This window comes from Trichechus manatus, unplaced genomic scaffold (genome assembly GCF_000243295.1).
Source record: "Trichechus manatus latirostris isolate Lorelei unplaced genomic scaffold, TriManLat1.0 scaffold00004, whole genome shotgun sequence".
In the NCBI taxonomy this organism is placed as follows: domain Eukaryota; kingdom Metazoa; phylum Chordata; class Mammalia; order Sirenia; family Trichechidae; genus Trichechus; species Trichechus manatus.
Genome location: NW_004443940.1, coordinates 12,252,428 through 12,271,235, shown reverse-complemented (window position 1 = coordinate 12,271,235; position 18,808 = coordinate 12,252,428). Strand labels below are relative to the sequence as shown.

The window sequence follows — 18,808 nt, the reverse complement described above, 5'->3', positions numbered from 1 at the left end:
CAGAGGTAAAGGCCTGCAAGGAGCAAAGTAAACAGGCTCAGCTCCAGCCTGTGCCCAGAGCACATACTCGCTGCAAACAGATAAACCCAGGAAATATTCTCTGCTCTGGGTTTCTATGCCCTGCCTCTGCAGCAACCTCCTATGCACAAGCCAGGTCTATACTTTCCTTCATGCCTCCTCCCTCCTTTGCCCTCCCCCCAGTGCCTGGCAGAGAGAATTTAACAGACACAGCCACCCACTAACGTGGGTATAATGATGCTGAGATGGCTGCCAGGCTGGAGCACTATGACAGACCACGTATCCTCCAGGAAGAGGAGTCCTTGCCTCTTAGAGAGGCAGAAGTCAGTGTTCCCTCTGACAAGGAGGCAGCCAGAACACTGATGGAGTTTGTTCCTAATGACTCAAAAAGGGCGCAAGACTGGCAGACTTGAGCGTCAACACGGAGTTTCGTCACACAGCATTAGCTACGGTTTTCTGCTTCTTACTTTGAAGAGAAGCAAATACCCCAGTATGTTCTAAATGACGACAGGACATACCAGTCCACACCCTCACAGGCTTCTTGTCTTGTTGGGATGCTAATCCTGCCTAACAGGACTCAGTGGCACTTCTACATGGCTATGGTGTTAAGTTTATGGGACACCTTTTAAAAACCAGAGTACTTACCTACCTACCCGTTGCTGTCAAGTCGATTCTGACTCATAGCGACCCTATAGGACTGAGTAGACCTGCTGCATAGAGTTTCCAAGGACCAGCTCGTGGATTTGAACTGCTGATCTTTTGGTTAGCAGCCGAGCTTTTAACCACTGTGCCACCAGCGCTCCAAAACCAGAGTACTGTACTTTTAAAAGGGTATAAAATGGAAGCAACAGAAATGGGAACACCTTCAACTAATTCCTTGGAAACAATGTCCCACCATCTCAAGTAGAAATACAAATAAACTACACATATATCACCACCTCCATTCTGAACACACGGCAGACGTTACTAATTGATCACAGCATTAAACTGAAGTCAGATGCAGCCTCAAAATCCTTCTCAACAGCTACTACCATATGATGGAGTTAGCCTACAAGGCAGAAATATTTCATACTTGTGCTCAAAAATTATATCCTGCTATGTTAACGATGTTTTGGGAGAAAGCAGTGGGGGGGGGGGGAGAAAGTAAAGAGAGACCCTAGGGGTAAATATTTTTATGATCAATAAAGATATACTGGTCAATCATTTCATGTTGGGTATTATGCAAGGCATGGCAGAAGATGAGAACAGGGGAAAGAGCAAAGGTGAACTAAAAAGTCCATGAAGTAGCATATGTAACCTCAAGATGTAACACGCACACACTCACACTCCCATATGTGTGCACTCACGCACACACTCATTCTCACACGCGCTCACCCTCACACTCTCACACACAATTATTGTCAATGGAGCAAGGGGTCCTCCAGAGACATCCATTGGTATGACTTCAAAAGGAAGTGGATTCTTCTTCCCCAGGCATAAGGAAGACAGTACATAAGAATATCAACAGCTATTCATACCAATTTATTCATCTCCTCAAAGCAAAAGGTTTTTATATAAACAAAGTCCCAGATTTTCAGAAAATTTCTGCCTCTATCTTTCCTGTGAAGCCTCTGAAAATAGCTCATCAGGTGATGAACAGCCCAGGTGAAAGCAGAGACTGAATTATTTATGAAAGAAGCGAAAATGGAAAAGGAGCCCTGGTGGCACCATGGTTAAGAGCTACGGTGGCTAACCAAAAGGTTGGCAGTTCGATTCCACTAGCTGCTCCTTGGAAACCCTATGGGGCAGCTCTACTCTGTCCTGTTGAGTCGCTATGAGTCAGAATCAACTCAACAGCAATAAGTAAAATGGAGAAAACGAAAAACAGCACATAGCCAGGTAGTTTAGAACAATCCAGATTTCCTTAATGCTTTTTAAACATTATATTGGGAGCCTAATCATGCTTTTTCACAAAAGTGAATGACTTATCTTCAGGGCCAAACAGTGAAGCCATTTCTCCGTGTTTGCTACGCTTGCAGTGGAGTTAGATGACATCACAGCCCCAGAGGCGTATCCTTGCCTGAGGAGAACCAACCTCTGGGCCTGGCAACCCAGGGAAGGAGACCACACTCATGAGCGGGAGTCTCACCTTCCAGCCTGACCCTCTCCCCAACTCCAAGGGCAGCTGGTGCTCTGCCTTGTTTAATGAAGTATAGTCAAAGAAAGGCGCATAGCAGATCCTGTATTCTGGGGTCAAACACTACCCACACACTGCCCTGCAGTTCATTTCTCAAGGCTAGGAGCTCAGACCCACTGTCCCTTCGCAGAGCTGACTCACTGACTCTCTGAGGTGGGGGCGTCCTCCCTCAGACGGCAGCCTCCATCCTTGGCCCATGAACAGTCACGGCTGGGGCAGAACCATCTCCCTGCTTCAGGCAGTTCCTCCCACAGAAGAACAGAAAACACTGGAAAGTGTTCCATGATTAGTGGGTGAAGCGCATCTACGAATGAGTAAGCAAGTTTATTTTCTTTACTGCTGGAAAACAACGAGGCTTATTTCACCAAAGTCTTTTCCTGGTTATCACTCACCAGCTCTGCACAATTTTGGTTCCTTGGGCTGTGAGGTATAAGCTGAAAGATGAAGACATTTTGACCCAAGGGAACTGCTCTGTTTTAAAAGATTAAATCTTTTTTATTTTTTAATCCTGCTGAATGTTACAACTAAACATCATCTGGACCAGGAAAAAAAAATTAGATAATGTGTCACTAAGAGATTAATTGACACAAAGGAAGATCAAGGAAGCCGACCGTGCAACCGTGGGAAATGCAAAGCCTCTGCTCCAAGAACGACAGAATTTCGATAAAGAGTTGCTGTCTGTGTGTTTAAATCTCAGGAGGTAGTTTACTTTCCTGGCTCTCTGAAACATCAACTGTCCCCCTCCTACCCCAGCCCCATAATAGACCAGTAGCATGGGTTTTTATAGTCACCAACTTGTCCACTTTTTTATTTTGGCCACTGCAGGAGATCCATCTACTTCAAGCAAAGCAGCGAAATGAATGATTTGGATTTACAAACAAATTGAGGGGAGATTGTTCTAGAAAAGGATTATCAAACAAGTTGAAGTAGCATACAGAGTTTTAAAACCCACATTTTTTGTGTGTTTGTTTTCAAAAGTTCACTTATTGCAAAAGAGAGGTCCACCCCATCGGCTGTTTTACTGTTTGCCAATGCATACAACTCCCTTCCCTTTACCTGGAAAAAAAATCCACCTTGAACAAATATTTGCAGAATGCCCACACTATGGCCCGGCTCTAACACCTGAGGATCCAGACATGAGCCAGATACTAAAGTGTCTGAGTATCTATACAGCGGAGCAAAGGCCATTAAAAAAAAAAAGATGCCGCTAGCTGAATGAAGTTCCTATGCACAAATGAAACAGCAAAGGCATTTTTGTTCTCATTTGCTATTAGTCAGTGGAAATGCCGGTGTTTTCTGTGGGTACATGTCCTCCCCAATGTTGCAAATGTGCTAATGCTGCAGGTTCTATATCTAGTTGGACTGTGAAGAACTAAAAATGTTAACGTAACAGTGTAAAAGACTACCATCTTGAGCTGTTACTTGGGGTAAACGTTGACTGGGGAGACTTAGAAGTGGGTGATGGGGAGGGGAAGCCAGGACCCCAGCAGAAGGTCCTAGAGGCTGCAGTCCACATGCACTGACTTTCAGGCATGTCACCCACTGGGGGACAGGCTGCCTGCATAAATGGAAGAGATCACCCTTTAAAGCAAACACCTTTTAAATAATTTATGGTAGAAATGCAAACCAAAAACCAGTTGCCGTCGAGTCGAACCCAACTCATGGCACCCCCAAGTGTGTCAGAGCAGAACTGTGCTCCATAGGGTTTTCAATGACTGACTTTTTAAAAGTAGATAACCAGGTCTTTCTTCTGAGGTACCTCTGGGAGGACTCGAACTTCTAACCTTTTGGTTAACAGTAGAGTGCATTAACCATTTATACAACCCAGGGACTCTAGAAATGCAAACAGATTCCCAGCATTAATGATTATTAGAGGTTTCCTGGTCACAACAAAACATGTTAAATAGCATGCCTCACGTGCTTATCTGTCTTCTGAGCATCTGCACTCTTGACTGAAAGAGGAGAAAAAGCAGTCCTACACACCTGTTTCTTTATTATATTTCACAGCTTTGGGAAGTAGAAGTACAGTATTTCTTTTTAACCAGCATAGCAACTACCAGAACGGCAATTACTCTCGATACGGTAAATGTTTAGGGCAACGGATATCTGAAAGTCTGGTTATATATAGCCTAACATCTACTGCAGTATGGCACCCTCACACAGAATGGCTCCAGGTACTTCAGCATCCACAGCCTTCAGAGAAGCAGAATAGCAGAGTGGCTAGGACGGCAGGCAAGCCCTGGAGCCAGAATGCCTGGGTTCAAACCCTCATTCTGCCACTCACTGGCTGTGGGAGCCTGCATAAGTTACTTATCATTTTTGTGCCTCAGTTTCTTCATCTGTAAAATGGGGATAATCACCATGTCTCAAAGGACTGCTAAATGGACTAAAGGAGTTTGTGCAGCATGTACATTACACTTAAGAGAGTGTACTCTGCGCCAGGCTCTGTTTTAAGTGTTGGTCATTATCTTCTCTAAGAAAGTGTCCTAGCCATGTCATATCAAGAACTCTTCTTTTGAGCCCAAGTTGCCTGCTGAGTACCTAATGCTGTTTTGAGAAACACTGTGTGTCTGTTTCTGCCACCGTCTGCAAAGAATTCAGGGGCTGGGGGCAAGGGCTAGGTCAGAGTCCCCTTTTATTAATATCTCCATAGCCCAGCAGAGTACCTCACACACAGTAAATGTTTGCTGAAGTGTTTTTAAATCCACATATAAAAACAAAAAAGATAAATAGCATCCCTCATTCTGGACTGACAGATGCTATTTTCGTTATTCATGCCTTTGGCTCTATAACCCAGCATAAGTGAATGAAGTCGCCTCCTTGAGTGAACTAAGAACCAAATTCTATGCTATGCCTGGTTCACAAAGGTCACAAGTACTGTTTGATCACTTAGATACATCCCACATGGGTGACAGGTGAGATACTCCAAAGCCTCTGTTACTAGCGTTGAAAGAAAAATGCCCTGCCTTTTATCTGAAACCCCGAAAATCCAATCTAGCTGAAAGGATTGTTTTGTTTTGTTCTGTTGCAGAGTAGGGGAAAGACGCACTTCACAAGAAAACAAGCTCACATTACACAGAGCTGATGTTGTTTTCTTAAGCGTAAATCTCGAACTTTCAATGGCCCACTGGTGCATAACTAGTCCAGTCTCTGAAACCTTCTACAACCTACCAAAAAAACCCAAACCTGTTGCTGTCAAGTCGATTCTGACTCATAATGACCCTGTAGGACAGAGTAGAACTGCCCCATAGCATTTCCAAGGAGTGCCTGGTAGATTCAAACTGCCAACTTTTTGGTTACCAGCCAAACTCTGAACCACTATGCCTACAGAGGGCTCAAAATACAAACCTTCCTTCCTGCAGAAGTGACACCAGTTGACAACTGAAAGATCATCTTCTTATACGTGTTCCCATCGAGTCAATTCTGACTCATAGTGACCCTGTAGGACAGAGTAGAACTGCCCCACAGGGTTTCCAAGGAGCGGCTGGTGGATTCAAACTGCCGATCTTTTGGTTAGCAGCCAAACACTTAACCACTGCGCCACCAGGGCTCCACACAGGTGATGTTGTTGTTGTCAGGTGCTGTCAAGTCAGTTCCGACTCATAGCGACCATAGGGTCACAACAGAGTGAAACACTGCCTGATCCTGCGCCATCCTCACAATCGTTGCTATGCTCGTGAGCCCACTGTTGTAGCCACTGAGTCAGTCTATCTCACTGAGGGTCTTCCTCTTTTTTGCTGACCCTTTCTGGAAAGCAGGTTTTCAAAACATATTAAAGAGGTGGGAAAGGTAAGTTCCTTTTGATCTAATAACCCATTTCCATAGGTATGTCATAAAAAACATTTAAAATGTTAGTAATGATTTAGCTGCCAGTATTTTCATCTCAGGTTGGAATATTTAAAAATCTAAAACAATCTACATCTCATCAATAGGAATGGATAAAGAATAATAGGTCATTGGATATATTTTTATTTTTGCCCCAGAAATATATTCACTATGTGTTGCTAGCGAAAAGCAGATTTCAAAACAGAATCTACCAAATGCCGTTGTTCAAGGTACGAAAAAAAATGACTATGCCAATACCTGTATTTGTGCACAGAAAGCAATCTGGTAGTCTGCTTGGTACTGAAACCTAGTAAGAGGGTATCTCTGGGGAGCTCAGGTTTTGGGGCTGTGCTTCAGATTCTTTTGTTTGTAGGTTCTGATTTCTGTTTCATTTTGGAAGAAGAATGAACAGGATTTAACCCGCGCTGGTGGAGAAGGAGCGTGTTCTGAATAGCCTGCATGGGTAGGTGTTGACAAGAGGGTGCGTGTTCTGTAAGCACGAAGTGGCCTGGACTGTGGCCAGTGCAAGGGGTGTGTTTGCTCTGGGAGTTTTCTTTGGGGGCCAGGGGAGTGGTTGATGAGGTTCAGGGAAAGTCCAGCTCCAGAAGGATTACCCATTTGTGTGATCTATGGGTTTACCTCATATCCCGAAAAAAATGCTCAAGCCCCAGGCTTGCTTTCATTCTAGTTCAGGGACCTATGATTCATCCCCTAAAACCCTAATTATAACACCCAAGGTCTGCTATGTGCAAAGAAACATCTGTCATTGTTTAAATTTGCTGGCAGGGACTGTGTACAGCATGCAAACTGTCTGATGAGTTCCTCCCGAGCAAAAATTATAACCCAGAAACCCTACCAAGGTGTGAAGGGCTCAAGCACGGAGTTTCCAGTTGAGTTCGGTGACAAATGAGTTGAACAGGGGATGGGTAGATGGATGGATGAATGGATGGATGGGTGGATGACAGACAGATAGCTGTGGTCAAGTTGACTCTGACTCATAGTGACCTTATATACATACAATGTTACCCAGTCCTGTATCATCCTTGCAATTACCAGCATGTTCGAGTCCATCGTTGAGGCTATTATGTCAATCCATCTCACTGAGGTTCTCCCTCACGCTTGCTGGCCCTCTAATTCACCAAATATGATGTTCTCCTCTGGCAGCTGATCCTTCCTAATGATATGTCCAAAGCAAGTGAGTTGGGCAATGTTCTGCTGTGATCCACAGGGTTTTCACTAGCTAATTTACGGAAGTAGGTCAGCAGGCCTTACTTCCTAGTCTGTCTTAGTCTGGAAGCTCTGCTAAAACCTGTCCACCGTGCATAACCCTTCTGGTATTTAAGATACTGGTGGCATAGCTTCCAGCATCACAGCAACACACAAGTCTCCACAGTATGACAAACTGACGGGTTGTGGAACAGGTTATGCCTTGCCAGAATTCATATGTCAGTTCCTCACAGTCACTGCCATGGTAAAGTTAAGGGATGTAAGCTGTTTTTTCAGCCAAGAGAAGTACCGTGAGTTTGTTTCTCCCTTGACAGGTGCCAAGGCTTGGCAGAGGGAGGGGAGCAGAGGGTGTAATTGCAAACCTCCCAGTTACCAGCTCCAGCCACCTTTATGTCACCACATTCTGTGTACCACTTAGCTGGTTAATCTCCTGTGCCTCTTGCAAATACAGCAGTTACACAGAGAATGCTTCAGATCTGGCAAGAGATGACAAAGAGTTCCAAGGGCAGTAAAGGCACATCACTCTTCTAAGTGCCCAGGGAGTTGTTTACTGACCTCATTCAAACTCAGATTAAACCAACACCAAACCTGTTGCTGTTGAGTCGATTCCAACTCATAGCGACTTTATAGGACAGAGTAGAACTGCCCCCATAGGGTTTCCAAGGCTGTAATCTTTCTCCCACAGAGCCGCTGGTGGGTTTGAACCACCGACCTTTTGGTTAGCAGCCGTGCGCTTAACCACTATGCCACCAGAGCCTCTTAAACTCAGATTAAAGGCATTAAAAAAAACTAAGCTGAATTTGGTCTCTTTGTAAGAGTCCAGAATTTTAAGTACTGATCTTAAAAATAAAACAAAACAAAACAAAAGTAAAAACGAACAACAAAAATCTCCCCTGTAAGCATTGGCTGTCTTATTCCAAACACTACAGCAGAACCTAATGAATGCAAACGTGTATTTGAAGGTTTTTGAGCTCAGGAGCCATCAGGAAGCTACTTAGCAGGCTATGCAATAAATTGCAATGCCATTCACCATTCAAAGCAGAAATGGCATTACTATAACAATTTGGGCATACGCAGCTATGCAAACAAACTAAAAAGCTATCTACCTGGATTTATGGAAAACTATTCAATATGAGAGAGCCATTGTGGCACAGTAGTTAAGTGCTTGGCTGCTAACTGAAAGGTTGGTGGTTCCAACCCACTAGCAGCTCCATGGTAGAAAGATGTGGCAGTCTGCTTCCATAAAGATTTACAGCCTTGGAAAACCTATGGGGCAGTTCTACTCTGTCCTATAGGGTCACTATGAGTGGGAATCAACTCGACAGCAATGGATCTCGGCAATGGGATTCAATATGAAAGTTTCACTGGAATCTGGTTTATTGATTAAAAAGAAGTTGTTTTTTTTCTCCTCAAAATATCATTATCAAGAAAAACCAACTTAAAAACATAGTTTATTTTTGTAGCCTAGGTTTTAATTTTCTTTCACATTTGGTAGAGTCACATTAACTGGGGCCACAGATGCAAAAGAAAAAAATTTAAATTAAAAGGAGATTATTTATAAATCTATGCTAAAATTTTAGAAATCTGAACTGAATAGATTTTGAGGAAAATAAATAATTACCAGAACTGAGCGAAGAAATAGAAAACATGAACTGGTCACTAAAAAGGGGCCATGGCCTGAAGCATCGTAAGCAATTTCTTTCAAGCCTTTAAACCACTGGTTCCAATATTTCAACTATTCCAGAGAATAAAAGAAGATGAAAAGTTTAAGATTTCTTTTATAAAGCTGGCATAACTGTGATTTCAAAATCTAAAAAGAGAAAACAAGGACCCTGTCTTGGTCATCTAGTGCTGCTCTAACAGTAATACCACAAGTAGATGGCTTCTAACAAAGAAATTTATTCTCTCACAGTCTAGTAGGCTACAAGTCCAAATTCAAGGCATCAGCTCCAGAGGAAGGCTTTCTCTCTCTGTCAGCTCTGGAGAAAGGTCCTTGTGATGCATCAGTCTTCCCTTGGTCTGGGAGCATCTCAGCGCAGGAACCTCAGGTCCAAAGGTCACGCTCTGCTCCCGGCACTGCCTTCTTGGTGGTATGAAGTTCCCATGTGTCTATGCTCAATTCTCTCTTTTATATATCAAAAGAGATTGGCTTAAGACACTATCTAATCTTGTAGACCTCATCAGTATAACTGCCACTAATCCATCTTATTACATCATAGTGATAGCATTTACAACACAGGGAAATCACATCAGATGATAAAATGGTAGACAATCATACAATACCGGGAATCATGGCCTAGCCAAGTTGACAGATATTTTTGGAAGACACAATTCAATCCATGACAGATCACAACAGATCAAATCTAGCAGTATATATAGAGAATAATACCACATAGCCAATAAGGGATTATTCTAGGCATTTAAGGACAGTTTTAATATAATTGAGTCAATAAATATTATCAAAACATTTGGGAAAAAAAAACCATAACACATTATCTCCTCCTGTTTTAAAAACAAAACAAAATGCTAAGTCTTTCAGTAAGTTATGAAAGTACATTTTATTAACATGATAAAGAATAGTATATCCCTATCTCTATCTCTAACTATATCCACATCCATCCACAAAACCAAAGTCAACCCCATACTTAACTGTTAAATGCTACAAACAAAATCAATAAAGCCAAGAAAAATACAAGGATATCTACCGCTTAAAAAAGAAAGTTGTTCTTAAAAAGTTCTAGCCAGCACTATAAGAAAAAGTAGAGAAAAATATTCAAAGGAGGCAAAATGATCATTATTCAAAATTATGTGATCATCATTCACTCATGATTGCATAGGAAACCCAAGAGAATCAACTGAAGGACTATCAGAATAAGGCCCATTAAAAAATAAATATTGGGGGAAGAAGCTTTAATATACCAGCAATATAACCATTTAAATAGCAGGGGGAAATTTCTCACCACTAGAACCCAGGCTCCATGAGAACAGGGGCTTTGTCTTATTTTTGGCTGATTCTCAGCATCTAGAAGTAGTCCTAGTACAGAATAGGTGCTCGAAAAGTATTTGTAGAATAAATAAATTCACAAGGGCAAAATTCAAAACAATACAACTTAACTGAAATTTCACAAACAGATCCAAGTGCTTGTAAGAATTTAGCACACGATAAAAATGGAATTTCAAACGACAAGTAGAAGGACAGATTATTCTATAAATGGCAATGAGGTTACTAGCTGGCTGTCCTTTTTCTTTTTTTAATAAAATGAGTTGTACCTTACACTATAGACTAAAATAAACTATCAATAGAATAGTTCAACTTAATATATGAGACCACTAAAGAATTAGAAGAAAAAATGAGTAAATATTTGCCTCATCTTGGGTAACCAACCAGTTGCTGTTGAGTTGTTTCCAACTTATGTGTGTGTCAGAGTAGAACTGTGTTTCATAGGGTTTTCAATGGCTGATTTTTTGAAGTAGATCACCAGGTCTTTCTTCTGAAGTGCCTCTGGGTAGACTTGAACCTCCAACTTTTCGGTTGCAGCCAAATACATTAACTGTTTGCATCACCCAGGGACTCCCACTATAGGGTAGGGAAGGTTTTTCTAAATATACAAGCAATGGTAGAAAGTTTAAGGGGAAAGATTTATAGTTTCTGCTACATAAAAATAAAAACCTTAGGTATGTCAAACTACCATAAACAAAACAGCAAAAGACACACAATAAACTTGGGTGGGGGACTTGCAACCTGTGATTAATCCGCTTTTATGGAAAGCGTTGTTAGAAAGCTCTAAGAGAAGGATGATCACTCAGTAAGAAAAAAAAATTGAAAAGGTTTAAGATGCAAATAACAAGATGGTAAATGGCCAACAGACAAAAACATTCACCCCAAAAAATAGTAAATATGAAAACTGGACTGAGATCTTTTTCCCCTAGTCAATTTGGCAAATGTCAAAACTAACTTCTGGTTTTATGGAAGATTCAAGCAAATGAGCATCTGTACACTGCTGGTGGACAGAAAAGGCCAATTTCTAGCAATTTGTCCTACATAAATAATCACATAAGAGCTAAAAATTCATGCGCAAGAATGTCTATTGTATCATTATTTATCTTAATTGACTTTAAGCATTATATGTTTAATATATGTTTGCTGTAAAAAATTAACCAATTCAAACCAATGGTATTGTACTATACATTTTGTTCTGCAACTTGCCTTCTGAAATGTATCGTGGAAACCTTTCTTTCTTCTTTTAAATGGCTACGTAGTAAAACACTGTATGAATATATAAATATTTATTTAAGGGATCTCTTTAAATAATTATCATAGCGTGGTACTAGCCAATTGTTGCTGTTACAGAAGGTGCAACAACAAGTACCCTTTACATTTTTCTTTGCAGATTTAGGTAAGGATTTATGCAGGCTATATATCAAAAAAGGTAATTATGGACTCAAAAGTTATGCCGTTTAAAATCGATAACTACTGCCAAAATGACTTCCAAAAAATGTTGTATCAATTTCCAATAACAATGTGCAGATTATTCACAACAACGAGAAGTTAGAAACACCTATATGGCCAAAGTATTTCAAAACTGGTTAAATTATAGTATATACAGTCAAGGGGAAGGAGCCCTGGTGGCACAACTGTTACGTGCTTGGCTATTAACTGAAAGGTTAGCAGTTCTAACCTACCCAGTGGCTCTGCAGGAAAACCTGGTGATCTGCTTCTGTAAAGATTACAGCCAAGAAAATCCTATGAGGTAGTTCTACTCTGTCACATGGAGTCGCTATGAATCAGAATGGATTTGATGGCACCCAACAACCAACCAAGCATACTCAAGGGGATATTACCCAGCCACTAAGGGTGATATTATGGATGAATGTCTAATGACATTAAAAATGTTTATTATGAAAGATTAAGTTACAAAAACAAATAATTTAAACAGTGTGAGCCCAAGGAAATTCATATATTCTTTTAAATAATATCTACCTACACATTCATCTATCAGGTTCTACATCAAAATGTTAACTCTGGTTATCTTTGGGTGATGGGATTATAGGTCATTAAAACATTTTTCTCCTGTGCTTCCCTGCATTTTCCATATGTTCCACAGTAAAAATATGTTTTTGCAATCATAGAAAAATATTAAATCATAATCTGGTTTTAAAACAAAACCAAAACACCATTCTGAGAACTAGTTGCATCAGTGATGCAAGACTTCCTATGTGACCACCTTTGATTGTCATAATAAGAGTTTATCGGGATTCATGTTAATGAAGCAGCCAAGTGTTTGCCAACTGAGCCCACAATGGAGCATCCTGCGCTGGGTAGCTGCTCTGCGGAGTCACTGAATGCTTACTGGTCTCGTCCGAAGATTGGCCTATGCTCAGAAGTGCCAAGAGCAGAGCTGAAGACCAAGGATCCCTGCCCTCAAGGAGCCATCCAATTAGTAGGGAAGAGAGGACAAATGCCGGCAGACAATAGTCTGAAGCAGAACATGGAGGAGCCAGGACTCTGCTACTGGGGTTCTCAGTCAGAAAAGTTAACACATTCAAAGATTAAAACCCAAAAAGACCAGGCAATAGCAGGCTGGATGAAAGGAGTCACATGTAGAAGTCCTTCCTGATGATCCCTTACCACCACCGCCACCAGCTGCTGTCAACTCGATTCCAAATCGTGGCAAACCTGTGTGTGTCGGAGAAGAACTGTGCTCCACTGGGTTTCCAATGGCTGTGACCTTTCAGAAGCAGATCATCAGGCTTTTCTTTCGAGGCATCTCTGGGTAGGTTCAAACCACCAACCTTTCAGTTAGCAGTCAAGTGTTTAACCTGATTCCACCACCCAGGGACTGGAAGAGGCCCTAATTATCTACAAATACTTTAAGAGTGTAAACACTAAGGCGGGGAAAGCAAAGTTTTTCAAGGTAAGGTGGGGGCAGAGGGAGGGTTGGTGGGGACAACAACACTAACAAATTAAAGGCAAAAGTACTCAGCACAGAATTCACTTGACTGGACTCTATTAAAACTCTATATGAAGAGAAATTATGTTGAACCTTCCTCTGACCTAAGACTAGACAAAGCATTAGCAAATAGGTAAAATTCTATTTCAATAAGCTTTCAACTTCTAAACCCAAGTAACAAAAAAAAAAACCAAAATCAAACCCGTTGCCTTGAGTTGATTCCGACTTATAGCAACCCTAAAGGACAGAGTGGAACTGCCCCACAAGGTTTCCAAGGAGCAGCTGGTGGATGTGAACCGCCAGCCTTTTGGTTAGCAGCTGACCACTTAACCACTGTGCCACCAAGGCTCCAAACCCATTAGCAGCTATTTCTTAAGTCATATTTAGTACAATAAACTCATAAAGTTTCAAAAGAATTTACCCAAATATTTAGAGTTGATCTAAAGGGAATGTGCCCTATACTTGGAATGAAGAGCCCCCAAGAGATGGTTCTGGAGTCTGAATTTCTAGCTTTCCTGATTCTGTGTTTCTTATACTTGACATTTCACAGGAAAAATAACCCAGCAAAACAAAACCAAAAAGCCATTGTAAAAATCCCCCAATCCTCTATCTAAATGCAATCTAAACATATTAGCCTTTAGCATAGAATTAAGTTCATATAAGTGATTAAAAATATTTGAAACGGCAGCAAAAACATGGTCAATTTTTGGCAATCAAAAAGAAAGCAAGCCAGCTAGCCTGACATGATTAGCGTTGGTAAGCTTAAATTTAATAACACAGGGTCATTACATTTTCCATGGAAAAACTACAAGAACACTTATAACAATTAAGAAGTTTCAGCAAGAGTTCTAAGTCTGCCCTAGTCTGCAAGACAGACCATAGAGGCACCTTTAATAACGGCTCATAAATCCACAGTGGTATTTATAAACGTCAGAACGTACTTTTAGTAAAAGGTAATCTGTTAAGCCAGACATTTCCCTAACAGCAACTTAACTGTAGAACAGTGGTTCTCAAAGTGAGAACCCATACAAGCAGCATCAGCCACACCTGGGAACTTGCTGGACATGCAAGTTTTCTGGCCTACTGAATCAGAGCTCTGGGGATGGAGTCCAGCATCTTTCTAAGAAGCTCTCCAGGTCATTCTGATACATGTCCAAGTTTGAAGACACTGCTGTAGAAGATACCATAGAGCCTTGAGTGGGAAATCAAGAACACGATTTCTAATTCGTGCATGCAGGCTATTAACTCTCGTTTTGACTGACCCATCCTCCACTTCCCTTTGCCCATCCCTTTTAGTGGGCAACCCAAAGAATAGGACCTTGTTCAAAACACACTTTCAAAAGGTCCTTAGAGATAGGTCTAATGGAAAAGTCATCTCTATTTTGTATGTTACCATAGTAACATGAAGCATCATTTACTCATATAAGAAAGGTCCCTTTTGCAGGGGACATTGAGGATTTACAGAAAGATGACTTTATCCTGAGGAAAGCAAATTTTGGAAAAGCAAACACGGGAAACTCAGCCTCTAAGTCTTCCCCTTTACCAGCCCATGTTCTAAGCGAACGTTCCCTAATATGGCTGCCAATAAGGAAAACATGTGTTCTAGGCAAATCTCCACTGTCTACTGTGAAAGACCTCATTTCCTGTAATGCAGAAAAGACATATTACTTCATGCTCCCTACTGGTCCCTCAGTCCCGAATTCCACGGGCAAGCTGACCTATTCCACCGCCACCCATCCTTAGTCCACTTAATGCCCCTGTGTGTCCTATCACGTCCTTCTTTAGGTCTACATCAGTCCTCACTTCTGGGAGCTCCAATAAAAATAACTAATGTTGCCTGGCACTTTCTCTCCCATCCCCCGCATCATGGACAAGCCCCAAGAGGCCTTGTGATACAAAAGCTCCTGCCCAGTTTCTATATTATAAAATCAAATTCATTTTGTATGGAGCCCATTATTTTTACAGTTTATAAATAGCTTCCATATTTAACATCTCATTTGATTCTCGGAACAACCTGTGAGGTGGTACAATTTTATTATTCCTACTTTACAGACGAGAAAACCAGAAATTAGTGCCGACCTCAATAAATAACTGATCATTGAACATTAACGAGGAAATACAAATGTTTTGCATCAAAAGTGAAAGAATTCAAGATTTCTGAAAAACCTCTAAGCTTGCCTGAATTTGTCATCTGCCAGAAGATATTTACCAGAAATCACTAGGTAGGTTTTTCAGCTGGGTAGTATTTTTCTGATTCAGGAAGGGTGGGGAGCAGGAAGATGAGATAAGACGGACAAACTCTCCCACTTCCAGAGCCTACAGAACCTGCAATGACATCTAGAATTCTATGGACTTCAAAGAAACAAAAACAACGACGATGGTGCTAAGATTAATTAATTAACCTCTTACTAAGTGCCAGGCACCATTCTCCGTACATTAAAAATATTCAACAACCCTATTATTATCCTCATTTTACAGATGAGGAAAACAAGGCACAGAGAGGCTAAGTAACTTGCCCAAGATTACACATCTTGCTCCCTAGACGCAAAGGAAAACATGTGGCTGGAAGTGCCAAGCCCCTGTGAGGTCTGCCCTGCCAGAGACGGAAACTGGACATGGGAGGGCAGTGACCACAGGAACCTAGATTATGTTTCCAATATTGTCATTCCACACTCTCTCCCAAAAATATCTCTCCCTAAAACATTAATCAATGCTCAAGTTCCAAGTAATCGAGAGCTTCAACTCAAGATCATAAAAGCCAATTCGTTCCCAGACTATCCCTCTGAGGATGGAGAGAGATCCCTGTTTTCTAGATCTTGGTTAGCAATGGAACACTGGCTAATTCACCCAAACTGCCTTTAACAAATTTAAGAAAAATTAGAGAATAAAGTAGCTCTGGGGGAAATGTGCTAATTAAAGATTTGCACTGATGAGTATTTAGGAATCTAGCAGAAAGTGAGGCGGGGGGCCCCAGTTCTAGACAATGCACAGGACTAATGGCTCTGCTTTTTTAAAAGAAATATAAATAAAAAGGAGTCCTCAGTGGTGTAAATTGCTACTGCCTTTTTTTCTCTACTTTTTCCAACTGCTTCATATTTTGGAAGCGTATGAGCCAGCTTTTACATACTGCTCAGTCTTTCTAGGTTTATACACCTTTTTTCTTAAGGAAGGCAACAAAGATCAAGTTGAAGAGAACGTTCTCAGTCAAAGAGAAAAACTACAAGATAAATGAATTCAGTCTTCACTGGTGAATATACTATGATGGGGTGGGGACAAATTTCCAATTTGCTTACCTTCATCATTTCCTGCCTCTAACTTTCATTGAATAACCTAAGACCACGTTGAGATCCCATGAGTTCAACAGAAAACCCAATTTCACAGCAAGTTCCAGGGTTTTCCACATAGTCTCTCCTCAACGTAAAGTCCCAAACCTGGGAGATAGGACTATACTGACTGCAAGTTAGGTGACTTTTCATGTCCACATACCTTCCACACTCTTTAATAATCCCAGTTCGACTACTACTGTGGGCCCTGTATGCTTCACTTCGCTCATCTATAAAATGGGAGTGGTAAGAATACCTTCTTCATCAGGTTGGTGTGAAAATTAAATAAGTTAACACATGTAAAGCAGTTACAACAGTGCCTGCCACCGAGTAAGTGCTCAAATCGTGTTAGTTACTACCACTACTACTATTTGCAAATACATGACAAATACAGGAGGCTTCCACTGTATCCGGAATGCTTTATTGCTTTAAAACAAATCTGAAGTCAAAACAACTGTCATAACAAAAAAGGTAGTTTTGAGGAAAAAAACAAAAGACACCCATAATCATGCCACCTGTTGGCGAGTGTCAGGTGAGGGTGCTGCTTGGATCATCCTGTTCCACGACTGCTCTGTATTTCCCCTAGATGATGCTCCCCTTTGGCTGAAATTCTTAATCGGTGTTTCAAGGACAGGATTGCAGGCGGGGCCGTGAACCCCCTGAAATTGTACACGGAACTGGGTGAGGCTGCGGCTCTGGGCATTTTTGGGGAAGAGTTCCACAGCTTTCCTCTAGCAGATGACCCTGTCGCGCGCAACTTGCTTCAGAGGGTTAAATTCAGGGGATAACGACTGAGCAAGTCATTTCACGGAAGGCTGCAGCAATAACCGGGACACCTGGTCTGTTAATCAGCTACCACAACACCGGAGAGACCCAGCAGCACGAGGGAAAGAGGCGGGGAGGCAAGCTGTGCCCCTCACCCTTTACAGACCGACCTGTGAACCGACCGCTGAACACCTCAGCGGCTCCGCAGTCCCAACCTGGGTTTGCGGAGTGTAATTTACTCTTCCCTCCTCCATCCCTTGTTCATGCCCAAGAACAAACGCAAAGGAAACTGGCAAGGCTCTGTCTAGGGTTTCACTCCTGCCTGGCAGTCAGCTAAACCACTTTTCCCAGGGAAGTTAATTAAAAAAACAATTAATACACACACACACACACAAATATTCAAAATCTACCCCGAGGCTCGAAAGCGCTTCAAGTTCCAAGACTGAAGGCGCCTCTACTGACTGTGAAAATCTGTCCGTCTCTGGGGCTAAAGGGTAGGCAGTGTGGGACAGAAGGGAAACAGGCAAGGTCCAGCCACAAGGTCCGGCACCCGCCACCCGCTCCGAGGAGCCTTAGTCTACACGCTTCCGACGTTAGCGGAGATGGGCTTGGAGGCACAGGTAAGCAGATAGGTGTGGGCAAGCGTACCAGCAGATACACACAGCCGCGGCGGATTAAAGTTCGCTCCGGTTCACACACTGCTTCCCCTTCCCCGGCGTTCTCACGCATGGCCCAGGCGGTCAATTCCCGGAGGGACGCCTGGGGGGCTTAACGGCCTCCACTTTGGAATGGGCTCCCCGAACGCCATCCCCTTGGTACTAATGACTCTTCTTGCCTCCCAACCTCCAACCCCCTTAAAAGCATTAGTCCCCCTCCACTCTCCTAGGCGGGCATGGAAAGCCCCCGGGAAAGAGAAATGGAGGGGAGAAGGGAAAGCGGGGTGGCAGGGAGGGTATAGGTCGCAGGGCGCGCGCAGCAGGCGGCGTACTTACCCAGCGCGAAAAGGGCGAGCTCTCCAGCCGAGGTGACCATTTTACGGGCGGGCAAGCAGCAGGCGCTCCAGCCTCCTGCCCTACCTGCCGCGCCCGAGTGTGGGAGCGGCGCCGCGGTACGGGGGGAAAAAGGAGCAGGGAAGGCAAGGCCGGCCCCCGGCGCAGGCGGGCTGGCGGAGGGAGGGCGGACCGAGCGCCTCTCTGCGCGCACCCACCCCGCCGCGCCGCCGGCAGGGCGGAAATAGGAAGGCGGTTACCGTCACCTCTCCGCCACTTGGCTACCAGGGCAAGGCCGACTACCCTCCCGCCCCAATGGGGGTGCCCCCCTAAAGGGCACAGGGGGTGGGGGCTTGGAGCTGGGGGTGGGGACGCTGCGCACTCCGAGCAGGCGGGGCAGGGCGGCTGAGCATTCCCGGAGCCGGCCGCGGGAGACTGGCTCCCGAGTGGAGGAAAAGGCAGGAAGCGCCCGACTTCAGACACCACCCCCAGACTGCCAGCGCCTGGCAGCCGACGGGTCCTTGCGCACGGGGT

General features: G+C 43.0%; 1 protein-coding gene across 2 annotated transcripts in view; it reads right to left on the bottom strand.

Moving 5' to 3' along the window:
* TGFA (transforming growth factor alpha) overlaps positions 1 to 18,542 on the bottom strand; it is a 110,610-nt gene extending 92,068 nt beyond the window's left edge. For both annotated transcript variants that reach the window (XM_023732867.1, XM_023732873.1), the window contains exon 1: positions 18,278 to 18,542. In XM_023732867.1, the coding sequence (XP_023588635.1) occupies positions 18,278 to 18,317 (40 nt within the window). In that variant the 5' untranslated portion in view covers positions 18,318 to 18,542. The remainder of the gene's footprint in view (positions 1 to 18,277) is intronic.
* Positions 18,543 to 18,808: the final 266 nt, after the last annotated feature.